Source organism: Muntiacus reevesi, chromosome 6 (genome assembly GCF_963930625.1).
Source record: "Muntiacus reevesi chromosome 6, mMunRee1.1, whole genome shotgun sequence".
NCBI lineage: Eukaryota > Metazoa > Chordata > Mammalia > Artiodactyla > Cervidae > Muntiacus > Muntiacus reevesi.
Genome location: NC_089254.1, coordinates 58,726,872 through 58,741,741, shown reverse-complemented (window position 1 = coordinate 58,741,741; position 14,870 = coordinate 58,726,872). Strand labels below are relative to the sequence as shown.

Genomic DNA, 14,870 nt, shown 5'->3' with positions numbered 1-14,870 from the left:
TATTTCATTAAAAATTGCACAGCTCAACTGTGAATTATAGTATTAGCATTTCTTGTATTTTAGATGGCTGCACTCACAATAACAATTATGACTGGGCCCAGGAATTCTTTTGTTTGGGTCTTTGAAAAGTCCCATGCAATTTAACATTAAGCAGTGACCAGATTATGGATTTGTTGTAGAAGTAATACAATGATGGATAATTCATTTAAGAATTCCAAAGAGATTTTTATTTCAAGAGGTACCAGTTGAAGACGGTTGATGACTTTCAAGTAATAACCAAATTACCTGAATATAGTTTCCCTGAATTTGCTTATAACTTAATTGCTTAGAGCTTAAAGTACAATTTTCTGAAAATGAATCTATAAATTCAAATCTATTCAATGGGTACCAGAGGGCCAATGCTATCTTCACCCTAAAGAAACTTACTTGCCGGTGGTGTGGAAAAAAAGGCAAGGGCACAAATGTTTCAGCAAACCTCTTTTCAACACATTATCAAGTGCCTCATGGAGCAAGCTCAAGCAAGGCCATAGAACCTCAGAGTCAAAACAGAGAGCAGAATGTTGGTTGGGGGCTTGGGGGTAGGGGAATGAGGGAGATGTTGGACAAAGGGTATGCAACTAGAAGATGAATCGCAAGGAGTCAGACACATCTGAGCGAGACTGAGAAGATGAATAAGTGCTGGAAATCTAATGTATCACATAGTTATTACAGTCAATACTATACTATATATTTTTATAGTATTTTATATACAGTCAATACTATACTATTACAGTCAATACAATACTATAATTCACAGTTGCTAAGAGACTAGGTCTTAAATGTTCTCACCAAAAAATGAAATAATATTATGTGACTTGATAGAGGAGTTAACTAACACTATGATACTAATCAGGTGATAATCATATTGTAATGTAATAACATATCAAATCAATACACTGTACACTTTATAAAATGTTAATTATATCTCAATAAAAATTAAAAAAACTAAAAGTCTAGTATATCTTTTAAATGGATAAAAAATCATTAAGGCAATATCAAAATTACCCAAGGAACTAAATAGTTTTATCAGCATGTGTATCAAATGTGTTTTAAATTAACACATTTGCTTGCAAGGCAATGATGTACATTGGAAATCTATTCTACTATGTTGGCATATGCAAATAATGAAAACCACAGACATTCTGTGTTATTAATAGTTATAGATCAAATATAAGGAAGTAAGGCAGAGTGAATATTCTAAACATGCTTTAGACATGTGGCATAAACTAGGTTGAGATTGTAGCTTCATTTTTTATAGATATTTCCACATACAAAAGATTCTTGGCAGAATTTCTCACTGCCAATAAAGAATACCATTATACATTATCAGTTTTTGTTAAGTGGAAAGGAGTTCTAACAAAAATTCATAGTAGGAAATTTCATCAAAATTGACCTTTTACTCTGCTTTCCTGGTGGCTCAGATGGTAAAGAATCTGACCGCAGTGCAGAAGAACGAGGTTTGATCCCTGGGTCAGGGAAGATACCCCAGTATAGCAACCCACTCCAGCAGGCTTGGCTGGAGAATTCCATAGACAGAGGACCCTGGTGGGCTATAGTCCATGGGGCTGGAAATAGTTGGCAACTGACCACCTGATGTGAAGAGCTGATTCATTTGAAAAGACCCTGATGCTGGGAAAGATTGGGGACAGGAGGAGAAGGGGACGAGAGAGGATGAGATGGCTGGATGGCATCACCGACACAATGGACATGAGTTTAGGTAAACTCCAGGAGTTGATGATGGACAGGGAGGCCTGGTGTGCTGCGGTCCACGGGGTCACAAAGAGTCGGACACGACTGAGCAACTGAACTGAACTGAGTGATGAACACTTTCACTTTCAGATTCCCCAGTTCGGTTTCTTGCCATTAATTACTTAGTTGTTTGGGGTAACAGGATATGGTCTCAGTTTACTCCATAATATCAAGATTAAAGCTCTGAGAAGTGGTGTCCAGTAAGATTCTGCTCTTCAGACAAAACAACCAACATTTAGCTGGATTAGAAGCAGAAATCCCCTAGCATGAAGAGTTAAAGTGGCCCTTATCATGTTATGTAGCTTGGCACCTAAAATGATTAGTCAGGCAAAAGGAGAATCTACAGGTAGATTTACAGAGATCACCTCAAATATCAATAGGAAATATTATGGATTAAAATAAGAACAAAAGTTCTCTTTTACAGGTTGACCTTTAATATCTGCCTAACCAACACATTAACAGAAGGTAGGATTATGTAATTTTTTAAAAATCAAACACGTATGTCAACTTTATAATCATTCAATATTTTGAAAATCTATTAGGACACAAATATAATCACATATAAAATTTCTCCAAAATGAAAAAGAACATTTAAAAAAGAATGTATGTATGTGCATAACTGAATCACTCTGCTGTATGGCAGACATTAGCACAGCATTGTAAATCAACTATACTCAACAAAAAAATTTTTTATATGGAAACAACCAAATACATCTTGTATTTGACTTAAATTAGTTTAAAATCATCTTACCTGTGTAAAAAGTATAAACTGAGCAAATTGCCAGGGAAGCATAAAAGCAACATTGGAAAGGCAGAGAGCAATAAAGTGCCTTCTACTATTGTTCGTGGTCCTTAATGAAGAAAATTGACACCAATAAGTTTTACTATATATAAAAGTAGCCTATCATTGAACTGAAAGACTGGTTACAAAATGTTAAATCTAATGATCTCCTTACCTTTGATGTAAGATAACAAAATACAGTTAACTTTTAAAAACACATTAAAAAGAACAAAATAGTCAAATTCTAAAAATTCTTATAATAAAACAATCAAAATTAGAGCTTTAAATAAGATATTATATCTAGTTTATCAGTAAGTATTTTAAACATATAGCACAATAATTACAGTTATTATTTTGCAATTAACTTTTAACAGAGTATAATCCATAAAAATAAAGAATCACACTTCTGTACACCTAAAACTAATACAATACTGTAAAACAGCTATATTCAACTAAAACTTTATTTTCCTTTAACAATGCATGACATTAGACATTTTAATACTCCAGCGAGAAGGTCAGAAAATAGAATGTGAACTGACTTTGCATACCTCGAGATATTTACATTTTATGAGCAGCAGTAGCTTTCATATACCACCACTTTTAAGTTTTGAAAAATGTTAAGTGTTGGTGAAATTATAAGCTAATGACTAAGAGGGAAATTTAAAGGACATTTTCAACAATGACTTCAAAGGAATGATTCTGGAATACAGTTAAACTAATCATATTGAAATTTAAACTGTCCATTTTTCAATTATGAGATATATCAGTAACCAATACCTTTTACCACATAATACTTTAGTATCTTTTAGAATATGAAAAAAAGAAATGCAAACATTTTGTGTAAATTATAAAACTCTGTTATTTTTCTAAAGGTGATACATTGTTATAATATGGTACATAAATTTTCAAAAGTAAAAATTTTAATGATCATACTGTTTAGTAATATATCACGAAATATATTAAGTATTCAGTTATGGTTATAAAATAAAAATTACTTTTGACTAAAGTCCATCTTAAAGGAAATCATTCCTGAATATTCATTGGAAGGACTAATGCTGAAGCTGAAACTCCAATACTTGGGCCACCTGATGTGAAGATCTGACTCATTTGAAAAGACCCTGAATGCTGGGAAAGATTGAAGGTGGGAGGAGAAGGGGATGACAGAGGATGAGATGGTTGGATGGCATCACTGACTCAATAGACATGAGTTTGAGTAAACTCTGGGAGCTGGTGGTGGACAGGGAGGCCTGGCAAACTGTAGTCCATAAAGTCACAGAGTCGGACACAACTCAGCGACTAAACTGAACTGAACTGAAAGTGTGGAGTATAACACATGCATTCAAGCATACAATTCTAAGTGTTCTAATTAATGTATTTCCTTCCATGAAATCTTTGCCTGGTCAGACTAATATCACTTCAAAAAATTTAAACAAATGGAAAAATAAATGGATAAAAATTAGATTCCCAAATCCAAATTCAATCCAAAAAAAAACCTTTCATGTAGGTAAGGTAGTCTGCACCTTTTTAGAGGTTGGTACTACCCCAGTTTCCCTTTATATATCTTCTTTAAGTGAACACATAAAGGGCTTTAAAAGGCTACAAGACAGTGGGCTAAGTGCTCCATGGTTAAAGAGATAAATGTAGCATGGTTTCTGTTTTCAGTGGCATTTTACTAAATTAAGTGTATATTTAGACGTGTGTGTGTGTGTGTGTGTGTGTGTGTGTGTGTGTGTGTGTGTGCTGCATTAACAAATCTATGGTTTTAAGAAAGAAGATGTACACAAATGATCTTAATATAGGCAAAATTTGAAGGGTACTAATAAGTGATCATTAATAATGATCACTATCCCATTTCCCTGGGAGTTTGGAGGGGATAGTTTTTTCACTATTTCATTTGGTGCTAGATCTCAATAACATTCTATGAAACCTATCTACATGATAGTTATTTATAGCATTCTACTATTTATGTTTTTGATGTTGTTGCTCAGAATTTCAAATTTTCTGAAATGCTTATAAAGTTAATCCCAACCAAAACATATGTCCTGGAAAAAAAGTTGAGATGAAATTTCGGTTAAACCTCTAGAAATATCTGGAGTTCAGAAATATTAATAAACATATGAACATAGATACTCCTTATCTAACTCAGCATTTCCCAAATTCATTTGTGCATCAAAAACTTATTTCATGCTTCATCAGAGCCACAGATTGGAAAACAGTCAGAGTACAAGAGGATTGAGAGGAAAAAGCATTAGCTTCTCAAAACCCTTTGAATCTTTCTTGTTGTTCAGCAGCTAAGTCATGTCTGACTCTTTGTGACCCCATGGATTGCAGCACGGCAGGCCTCCCTGACCCTCACTATCTCCTGGAGTTTGCCCAAGTTCATGTCCACTGAATGAATCAGTTCTGCCGTCCATTTCATCCTTTGTTGCCCTCTTCTCCTTTTGCCTTCAATCTTTCCCAGCATCAGGGTCTTTTCCAATGAGTCTGCTCTTTTCACCAGGTGGCCAAAGTACTGGAGCTTCAACTTCAGCATCAATCCCACCAATGAGTATTCAGGATTGATTTCCTTTACGATTGACTGGTTTGATCTCCTTACTGTCCAAGGGACTCTCGGGAGTCTTCTCTAGTACCACGGTTCAAAAGCATCATATCTTTGGTGCTCTGCCTTCCTTATGGTCCACCTCTCATATCTGTACATGACTATTGGAAAGAACGTAGCTTTGACTATATGGACCTTTGTTAGCACAGTGATGTCTTTGCTTTTTAATACACTGTCTAGGTTTGTCATAACTTTCCTTCCAAGAAGCAAGCTTCTTCTAAATTCAAGGCTGCAGTCATCATCCGCAGTGATTTCAGAGCCCAAGAAGAGGAAAATTTACCTCTGCTTCCACTTTTTCCCCTTCTGTCATGAAGTGATGGGACCAGATGCCATGACCTTATTTATTTTTTTTAATGCTGATTGTTAAGCCAGTTTTTTTGCTCTCCTCTTTCACCATCATCAAGAGGCTCTTTAGTTCCTCTTCACTTTCTGCCATTAGAGTGGTATCATCTGCTTATATGAGGCTGTGAGTATTTCTCCCAGCAATCTTGATTCCAGCTTGTAACTCATCCAACCCAGCATTTTGCATGATGTACTCTGCACATAAGTTAAATAAGCAGGGTGACAATATGCATCCTTGTCATACTCCGTTACTAATTTTGAACCAGTCAGTTGTTCTGTGTAAGGTTCTAACTGTTGCTTCTTGACATGCATACAGGTTTCTCAAGAGACAAGTAAGACAGTCTGGTATTTCCGTCTGTTTAAGAATTTTCCACAGTTTGTTTAGATCCACATAATCAAAAGTTTTAGTGTAGTCAATGCAACAGAAGTATACGTTTTTTGGAATTCCCTTGCTTTCTCCATGATCGAATGAATGTTGGCAATTTGATCTCTGGTTCCTCTGCCTTTTCTAGACCCAGCCTGTACATCTGGAAGTTCTCAATTCATTTACTGCTGAAGCCTACCTTGAAGGATTTTGAGCATAACCTTACTAGCATGGAAAGTGAGAAGAGTTGTCCGGTAGTTCAAACATTTTTCAGCACAGACCTTCTTGGGAATTGGGATGAAGACTTACCTTTTCCAGTCTGGTGGCCACTACTGGGTTTTCCAAATTTGCTGACATACTGAGTGCAGTAGTTCAACAGCCTTATCTTTTAGGATTTGGAATAGTTCAGCTGGAATTCCATTACCTCCACTAGCTTTATTGGTAGTGTCCGACTACTCAGTCATGTCCAACTCTTGGCGACTGTATAGTCCATGGAATTCTCTAGGCCGGAACACTAGAGTGGATAGCCTTTCCCTTCTCCAGGGGATTTTCCTGACCCAGGAATAGAACTGGGGTCTCCTGCATTGTAGGTGGATTCTTTACCAACTGAGCTATCACAGAACCCCTTATTGGTAGCAATGCTTCCTAAAGCCCACTTGACTTCAACAGTCTAGGATGTCTGACTCTAAGAGAATGACCACACCATCATGGGTATCTGGGTCATTAAGACCTTCTTTGTACAGTTCTTTTGTGTATTCTTGCCACCACCTATTCTTAACCTCTTCTGACTCTGTTAGGTCTTTACCATTTCTGTCCTTTATCATGCCCATCTTTGGATGAAATGTTCCTTTGATATCTTCAATTTTCTTGAAGAGATCTCCAGTCTTTCCCATTCTATTATTTTCTTCTATTTCTTTGCATTGTTCACTGAAGAAGCCTTCTTGTCTCTCCCTGCTATTCTCTGGAACTCTGCATTCAGTTGGGGATAACTTTCCCTATCTCCCTTGCTTTTTGCTTCTCTTCTTCCTTCAGCTATTTGTAAAGCCTCCTCAGACTGCCACTTTGCCTTCTTGCATTTTTCTTTGGGGTGGTTTTGGTCATTGCCTCCCGTACAGTGTTGTGAACCTCTGTCCATAGTCCTTCAGGCACTCTGTTCAGTAGATCTAATCCCTTGAATCTATTTGTCATCTCCACTGTATAATCATGAGGGATTGGAGTCAGGTCATACCTTAATAGCCTAGTAGTTTTGCCAATTTTCTTTAGCTAAAGCCTGAATTTTCCTATAAGCAGCTGATGATCTGAGCCATAGTCAGCTCCAGGTCTTGTTTTTGCCGACTGTATAGAATTTCTCCATCTTCAGCTGCAAAGAATACAATCAATCTGATTTCGGTATTGACCATTTAGTGATGTCCATGTGTAGAGTCATCTCTTGTGTTGTTGGAAAAGGATGTTTGCTATCACCAGTGCATTCTCTTAGCAGAATTCAGTTAAGCTTTGCCCTGCTGCTTCATTTTGTACTGCACGGCCAAACTTGCCTGTTATCCTAGGTATCTCTTGACTTCCTACTTTTGCATTCCAATCCCCTATGATGAAAAGGACATCTTTTATGTTGTTAGTTCTAGAAGGCCTTGTAGGTCTTCATAGAATTGGTCAACTTCAGCTTCTTCAGCATCAGTGGTTGGGACACAGACTCGGATTACTGTGATGCTGAATGGATTACTGTGATACTTGTAACTTTACCAAATATATATCATCACATACATATTAGTTTATTAAAACAATGTAATTATCTAAAATCTGTAGCCTAAACTATTTTAAGTGGAAAGCAATTTTTTTTAACATAGTGATTTTAGATCTTGTTTAAACTGGATACAATTTAATTTTGAATAATATTTAAAAATTGAACCTAAATTTAGTAACTATAACAATAGGTTGAAGTAATTTTGAGAAACTCATAATTTATCTAGATTTGTTTTATAAATTAAAATTACCTGAGAATCACAGTTAAGATGTACATCTGAAGTACAAGAAATGGATATGAAAAACTTTCCCGGAGAGGTGGTGTCCACATCACCCGAGTAGCCTGAAATCAATAAAATGCTTACTTTACTCTATGTTCCATTGCAATAAACATCATTAACTTAATAATCATGGGTAGGTTGGCCCTGGCTGGTCTTAGTAATTTTCATATTAGACTTACTTATTTCTGAATACCTAGTATAGCTTCTCAGTTTTTGGAGTTCTCTTATAGGACATAGTCATTAGGTAGAGAGCCATTAACTACCAAGTCCAGAAACACGTGAAAGATAGATCAGGACAAATGTAAGGACATCCAAAGGACAAAGAAGATGATAGGGTTAGGAACAGTGAGGATTCTGGGAACAACAAACCAGATCCACATTCCAGCTCTGTAGTGATAACTGTGGCGCCCCAGGGCTTTGGGATTTATGCATGATTTGTGCATGATCAGAAAAAAATAAACAAATGTCACCTAGGGCATTCACAAACACCAAGAGTTTGTACATGACAAGTATAATGAGTATAGACATATAAATAATTAAGATTGTCTTTGAATTTGTGAAATGTACCTTTGGAAGAGTTAATTGCAAACTCCTAAAAACAATGAGGAGTATTCGGGAATCACCGATATGATGTTTATAATGTAAGTATTAATTATCAATAAATTTCATACAGTCTTTAAAACTATTTTCAAGACAAATGGGACTGTGATCTCATGAACTGTAGCCAGTCAGGCTCCTCTGTCCATGGAACTCTGCAGGCAAGAATACTGGAGTGGGTAGCCATTCTCTTCTCCAGAAAATCTTCCCAATCAGGGATTGAACTGGGGTCTCCTGCACAGCAGGCAGATTCATTACCATCTGAGCCACCAGGTAAACCCAGATAAATGGATGGAAATACTACAAAATTTTATATCAAGAATTCTGAAATTCTAGAAAATAATCTAAACTCTTATAACCTTGCAAGAGTCTTAAAATTCATTGCTCTTCCTACAGGAAACCAAATTGTAAACCTTGGAAGATGAATTACATACAATATGTATAAGAAAATTAAAACATAATGCCAGTTGTCTGGCATACTCAAAAGAAAAGCCTTGTCTTTGCATAAAGACAAGACACATTTTTTTTGTATAACACATTGTTGACTGACAATGTATTTAAGTTAATATATTTAAGATATTTATGTATAATTTTATGATTCCCTTCCCAGGTGGCGCTAGGGGGAAACAACCTGCCTGTCAATGCAGGAGATGTGAGACACAGGTTCCACCCTTGAGTCGAGAAGATCCCCTGGAGGAAGGCACAGCAACCCGCTCCAGTATTCTTGCCTGGAGAATCCCATGGACAGAGGAGCCTGGCGGGCTACAGTCCACAGGGTCACACAGAGTCGGACACGACTGAAGAGACTTAGCACGCACTTGTCTCTAATTGACTTTTTTTAAATAACCAAGTATCTACCTTTCCCAACAGTAATGAATAGAGACTTCTACCCTATATAATAATCTGTGCCATAAGATATTACATATTTTGATTGCAAAAACTAGCAGTCAAGATTCTTCCACTTTTCACTGCCAAAACTTCAGCATCTAACACAGGGCCTGGCACACATTTTGTACTGGTTTTGTTGAGTGAATCTATCATATTCTAAATAAGTTTTCATGAGCTCTTTTTAGGTGAATACTGTTTTGGTGGACTGAGTTACTAAGTTAATTTCTGTTTTGAATTCAGCAGTTTGTGTTATTAAAGGGATCATGATGTAATAGAAGTGAGGTTTTAGAGTCAGAGAGAAGGATAAGAGGAAACCCAGCTTCATCATGGAGTCAATGTGGAATCTTGACTATGTAATTTAACCTCTCCAAATTTCAATTTCATATCTTCTACTGTGAAGATATCAACCACCTCTCTAAAAAGTCTGATGGAAGTAGAGATAATGTATATAAAGTGCCTGAACTCATCAAGTATAATATTTCCTTTTTCCACAAAATATATGTAACACATATACATGCTAAAAACCAGGCAAGATATTTTATATCATAAATTCTAATTACTATGTAAAAATGTGGATCAACATGATTAAAATAACTTACAACACAAGATTCTTTAAAATATTGCAAAGTCCTAAGTAAGATACAATTAAATACTGCTTTAATATACTGCCCTTTCTATTTCTAAAAATTATTTTCTAGAAAACAAACCTCTCCATGGTTGTAAAAGAAGCATAAAACTGTAATTATACCTCCAAGTTGAGTCCCACTGTAAAAAAATATATATATGCAATCAAAATTCACATATAGTGACTTTTTCACAAAATCACTTTAGATTTTAAAATGCCACAGTACTAAACCATATAAAATAACAATAAAAATTTCAAAAGTACTCATGTAGTTGATGTTTTACTCTTGAATGTATAAAGATCCAAAGTATAGATATAAAGTAGTCTGAATCTTACAATTTATTGTATTAATAATATTTTCTAAGTATAATATTAGATGTGAACATAAAATATTTTTTAGCACAGGCCAGCACTTTAGAGTGTATATACTCCATTCTTTGAATATTCTGAGTGGAGGCAAATTTTTGTCATCAAATTGGATATCAGTGACTGAGAGATGAAGAGTCTAACAGTTTCATGTAGCAGTAACTGAACCATCTAAACTGCTACAAATATTGTTTTGCTGAGTCCCAACGAGCAACACTGTAGAATATAAAACTCAGATCAAGGGTGCCTGATAATTATCAAAGATTAAGAACCATTTCTTAAGGTTGCCTTTCTTTAAAGTACTGTTCATCATTATATACATAGCTTCACACTCAGAAAACAAATACTGGTTTAATGACTGAAAAAAGGGAAGAATGAGTTCAACAAAACAAGCAGAGGGAAGTTAGTTGGAAGTAATTTACCTTGAAGAGATTTTCACTAAGGGAAATACAAAGGACACACTTTGGAGAAGAGATTGAGAGGAAGACGGTATGAGAAGCAAGAATAAATGCTGCCTATATAAACTAGGAACATGTAGATAAATCTAAAGAAGACTTGACAACATGAAAAAAACCAGTGGTGACTACTGTGGAGGGGTACTAGAAGTACTAAATTTCTAATTATTATAGTTAGAATAGTTATAATATGCTAGGAACTGATTTCAAGTACAATGTTCTAAATTCCATGTATTGATCAAAAAGAAGAGGAAAGATATCAATCAATTTTAGACTTGGTGAAGTTAAGTATACATGTTTAAGTTTTATCGTTAGCCACCAAAAGAACAGAAACACAATACCTGTGTCCCAAGTTAGAGCCCGCAGGGGAGAGTAGCCAAGGTTAAGAAACAGAAAATTTCCCCCCAAACCTGTATTTCTTTTGTTCCTCACAATTTTGGTGACACTTTCATAGTCAGCATATGTTATATCTACCTGTCCTTCTTAAAGACTGGAGCTTAATAAAGTATTGATATCCTGGAACTGTGTAACCAATTTAAAGAAGACTGTCACCTCATGGGTAGTTTTCCTAATGAAAAATACTACTTTTTAAAATGTCTTGGTCTAGTGTAAAATTTTCCGTATTTGAAAAAAAGCATAATAAATACAAACTTAAAATAGAACATCTTAAAGCCTGTTAGCATAATTTAAAAGTAATTCTTTTCCGTCAAAATATTGACGAGTTTATATATTTTTCTATATAGCATACATATGGAAAAGTGCATTAAGGTTTTCAGATAGTTTACAAAAACACTTATAAATTGAATATTCTTTTAACCACCATATGTTGCTGAAATAGAAAACAGAGACCACATCCTGACACCTCACATGCCATCCCTTGAGACAGCCACTATCCGAGTTCTGTAATTATCAACATAACTGCTTCTACACGCATCATACTATCATTTACTTTTAGCTGTGTTCAAACTTTATACAAATATAATTTTGTGCTATTTTCAAAGTCTGTACCTGCTTTGACTCATTCAACATTGTATTTGTAACATTTTTTTCCATGTTGATGTTTGTAGCTATAGTTCATTCATTCTTATTGTTGTATAGTATTTCCCTATACTAATAAACTTACAATGTGTACATTTCTCTGGGGGGGGGACATTTAAGTTGTTTCTAGTTTGGAGTTACTACAGACAATGATGTTATATTATTGTTCATATTTTCTGGTGTACATGTAGAAGAGTTTCTTAGGCATATTTACTTCAAACTGGAATTGCTGAGTTATAAGGTATCTACATATTTAAATTACTAGATAATGCACAATGTTTTTCCAAAATAGTTGTACTAGTTAATATGTCTACCAACTGGGGATAAAAGTTCCTGTTGTCAATCTCCCCACCCCAGGGATCGAACCCAGGTCTCCTGCATTGCAGGCAGATTCTTTATCATCTGAGCCAGCAGAGAAGCCCTTTGTCAATCTAGTAGATGTGAGATAGTATCTCACTGTGGTTAAAATGGATATTTTCCTGATAATTAATATGGTGATCAATTTTATATATATTTTTGGCAATTTGGAACTCTTCTGGAAAATGTATTTTCATATTTTTTCCAAATTTCAATTGGGTGGTCTTATTTTGTCTACTTCCTAGAATATAAATTCCAAAAGGACAGGGATTATTTGTTTTTGTATTCCTAGCTCCTATAGAATAGTGCTCCCAGTCACAGTAGGCATCTAATAATTGTCAAATTAATGAGCATAAGTTTGGATACCACATCCATAACTTTGGATTACCCCACAAGGATAAAAAGGAGGGCTTTTAATAGCTTAAAGATTTTGTTTTAGTGACTAGCTCTACTTTGAGGCTGCATATTTGGCTAAATTTTTGAAAAAAATAAAATCTAAAAGTTTCCAGCTGTTAGTCAATTAATCTTGTTAATTATCCTTTTAATTTAATCAACAAATGTCAGAAAGTTCTTATCATCCCACCGAAATGTCTTTTAATAGAGTAGTCTTACCTCAGGTAAGCACCATACATGAAGAACAATCCCATCATTATTCCATTTAAAATAAAAATCACACCAACATAAAAGCAAGCAGGGTCTCCCAATCCTTTAAAAAGACACAGATTATTAAGTATTTAATGAGGAAATGACTATATAGCAATTGAGCATAATTATCTCACTGCTTTGTAACCAAGAGCTCATGAATTAGATGAAAGCTTTGAGGCTCAGACTGCTGCTCCATTTAATAGTTACATTAGTACTTTCCCCATACATGAGGTGTTATTGGTTACATTTATATTTTTCTCCACTGAAGTATTATCATACTGTAATGATTAGTTGGTGCTTCATTTTATTTAGGTGATGCTCCTATTGTTCAGTGTCTAGAACTGTCTGTAGAGTTACTTGATAAATCACAAGAGAAAATCCATTACATTAATTTTATCCTGGATGACTTAGATATGGCCCCTGACCTTAAGGCGCAGCTTTAGTCTATAGGAGATAAACTGATCCATTACTGTGTATAGCCAGGACCATAATATTTAATATATTCCATGTATAAACACCATGTACACGGGATATATTGACATATACATAATCTACTAGGTGCTTTTCCATTATCATTTCACATAATACTCAGAACAAATCTTTGAAAATACCTGGTATGAAAATACGTTTTTCAATGGTTGATAAAACAACACAGAAAACTTAACCTGCCAAAAGTTATTTAGCTGTAACCGGTGGAGCCAGGATTTCAGGGCTGGCCTTTCTGATTTCTTCTACTTCTCCGATCACTCCTTTTCAGTCTGACCTAATAATTCCTCTTCCTATACATGCCCTCCTTCAACACTGAACTACTTTAGGATTAGTCATATGCCCTCTTCTTTTCTAAATCTGCATATTCTCCTCAAGGAAATTCTTTCACTTCCGTGGTTCCAATTACCATCTACATACAGATGATGCCAAGTCTACATTCAAATGAGAACTTTATTCCTGTATGTATGTACATAGGTAGCCACTTGACATCTTTACTCAGATACCTCAAATTAATGAACCAATTCAAATCTGCTACTTTTATATTGTTTCTTACCATTCTGAATGGAGGGACTCAATCACTTAAACCAGAAACCCAACAATATTACATAAATTCATTCTCTTTCCTCTTTCCCATCAATCATCAAATCCTTTCATTTCTGCTTCTCTCTCTCAAATCCATTCATTTTCCAGTTACCTTTCCTGCAATCACTTGCTGAGAGCAAAACAGCTTCCTACCTGGACTCACTGAATTCATTTTTGTCCTTTACTAATTATCTTTCCCATGTAATTGCCAAAATCATGTTTTAAAAATAAAAATCTGTCAAAATTCTTCAATGAATACATATGATATCTGTAGCCAGTAAATGGCTCTTCATTATCTGACTCTTGCTTACATTCCAAACGTCATTTCACACCGTGTTTTCTTCTCTAACTGCTCAAGGAAGTCTAGCTTTCTTTCAATTCTCTCTTGCTTCAGAACTTTGGAATATGCTGGTCCCTATTCTTGAAACACTTAACTTATCCTCAGCAATCTTATTTTCTTGTTTGTAATATCCACCACAGTTGTACCTGCTAACATTCCTCTTATGCTGTAAAATCTGTGATGATAAGGCCCCATGTTTACCAGGTTTATCTTAGGATCTCAAGTGCCAATACTAACCTATCACTTAGTGGTAACTTAATAAATACCATATATATATTCATATGTAAGGTGATTTTTTCCAACCCTCAGAAAAGGTTCTATGCTGGCTGAATCTCTCATTTTATGAGGCATTCTCTCAATTCCTTTGTACAAAAAAGTTTAACTGTCCTCAAATATCCTCTACCACCACTATTTTAGATATTACAAAGACCATCTGAGGGAATCAGTAAAAATGTAAGGGAAAGATGGAAATACAGATTTAGGATATATTCTGAGAATAGAATGTTATTGCACACAAGTTAACAGAAAAAAATATATATATAAAAAACAATGTAGAGAATATGAAAAAGAAAAAAACAACTATGTAAGTGTTT

General features: G+C 35.1%; 1 protein-coding gene across 1 annotated transcript in view; it reads right to left on the bottom strand.

Moving 5' to 3' along the window:
- DPY19L2 (dpy-19 like 2) overlaps positions 1 to 14,870 on the bottom strand; it is an 83,640-nt gene that overhangs the window by 50,989 nt on the left and 17,781 nt on the right. Inside the window, exons 6-9 of the mRNA XM_065938478.1 lie at positions 12,834 to 12,927; positions 10,088 to 10,145; positions 7,866 to 7,957; positions 2,540 to 2,639 (exon numbers count right to left, since the gene is read on the bottom strand). Of these exons, the coding sequence (XP_065794550.1) occupies positions 2,540 to 2,639; positions 7,866 to 7,957; positions 10,088 to 10,145; positions 12,834 to 12,927 (344 nt within the window). The remainder of the gene's footprint in view (positions 1 to 2,539; positions 2,640 to 7,865; positions 7,958 to 10,087; positions 10,146 to 12,833; positions 12,928 to 14,870) is intronic.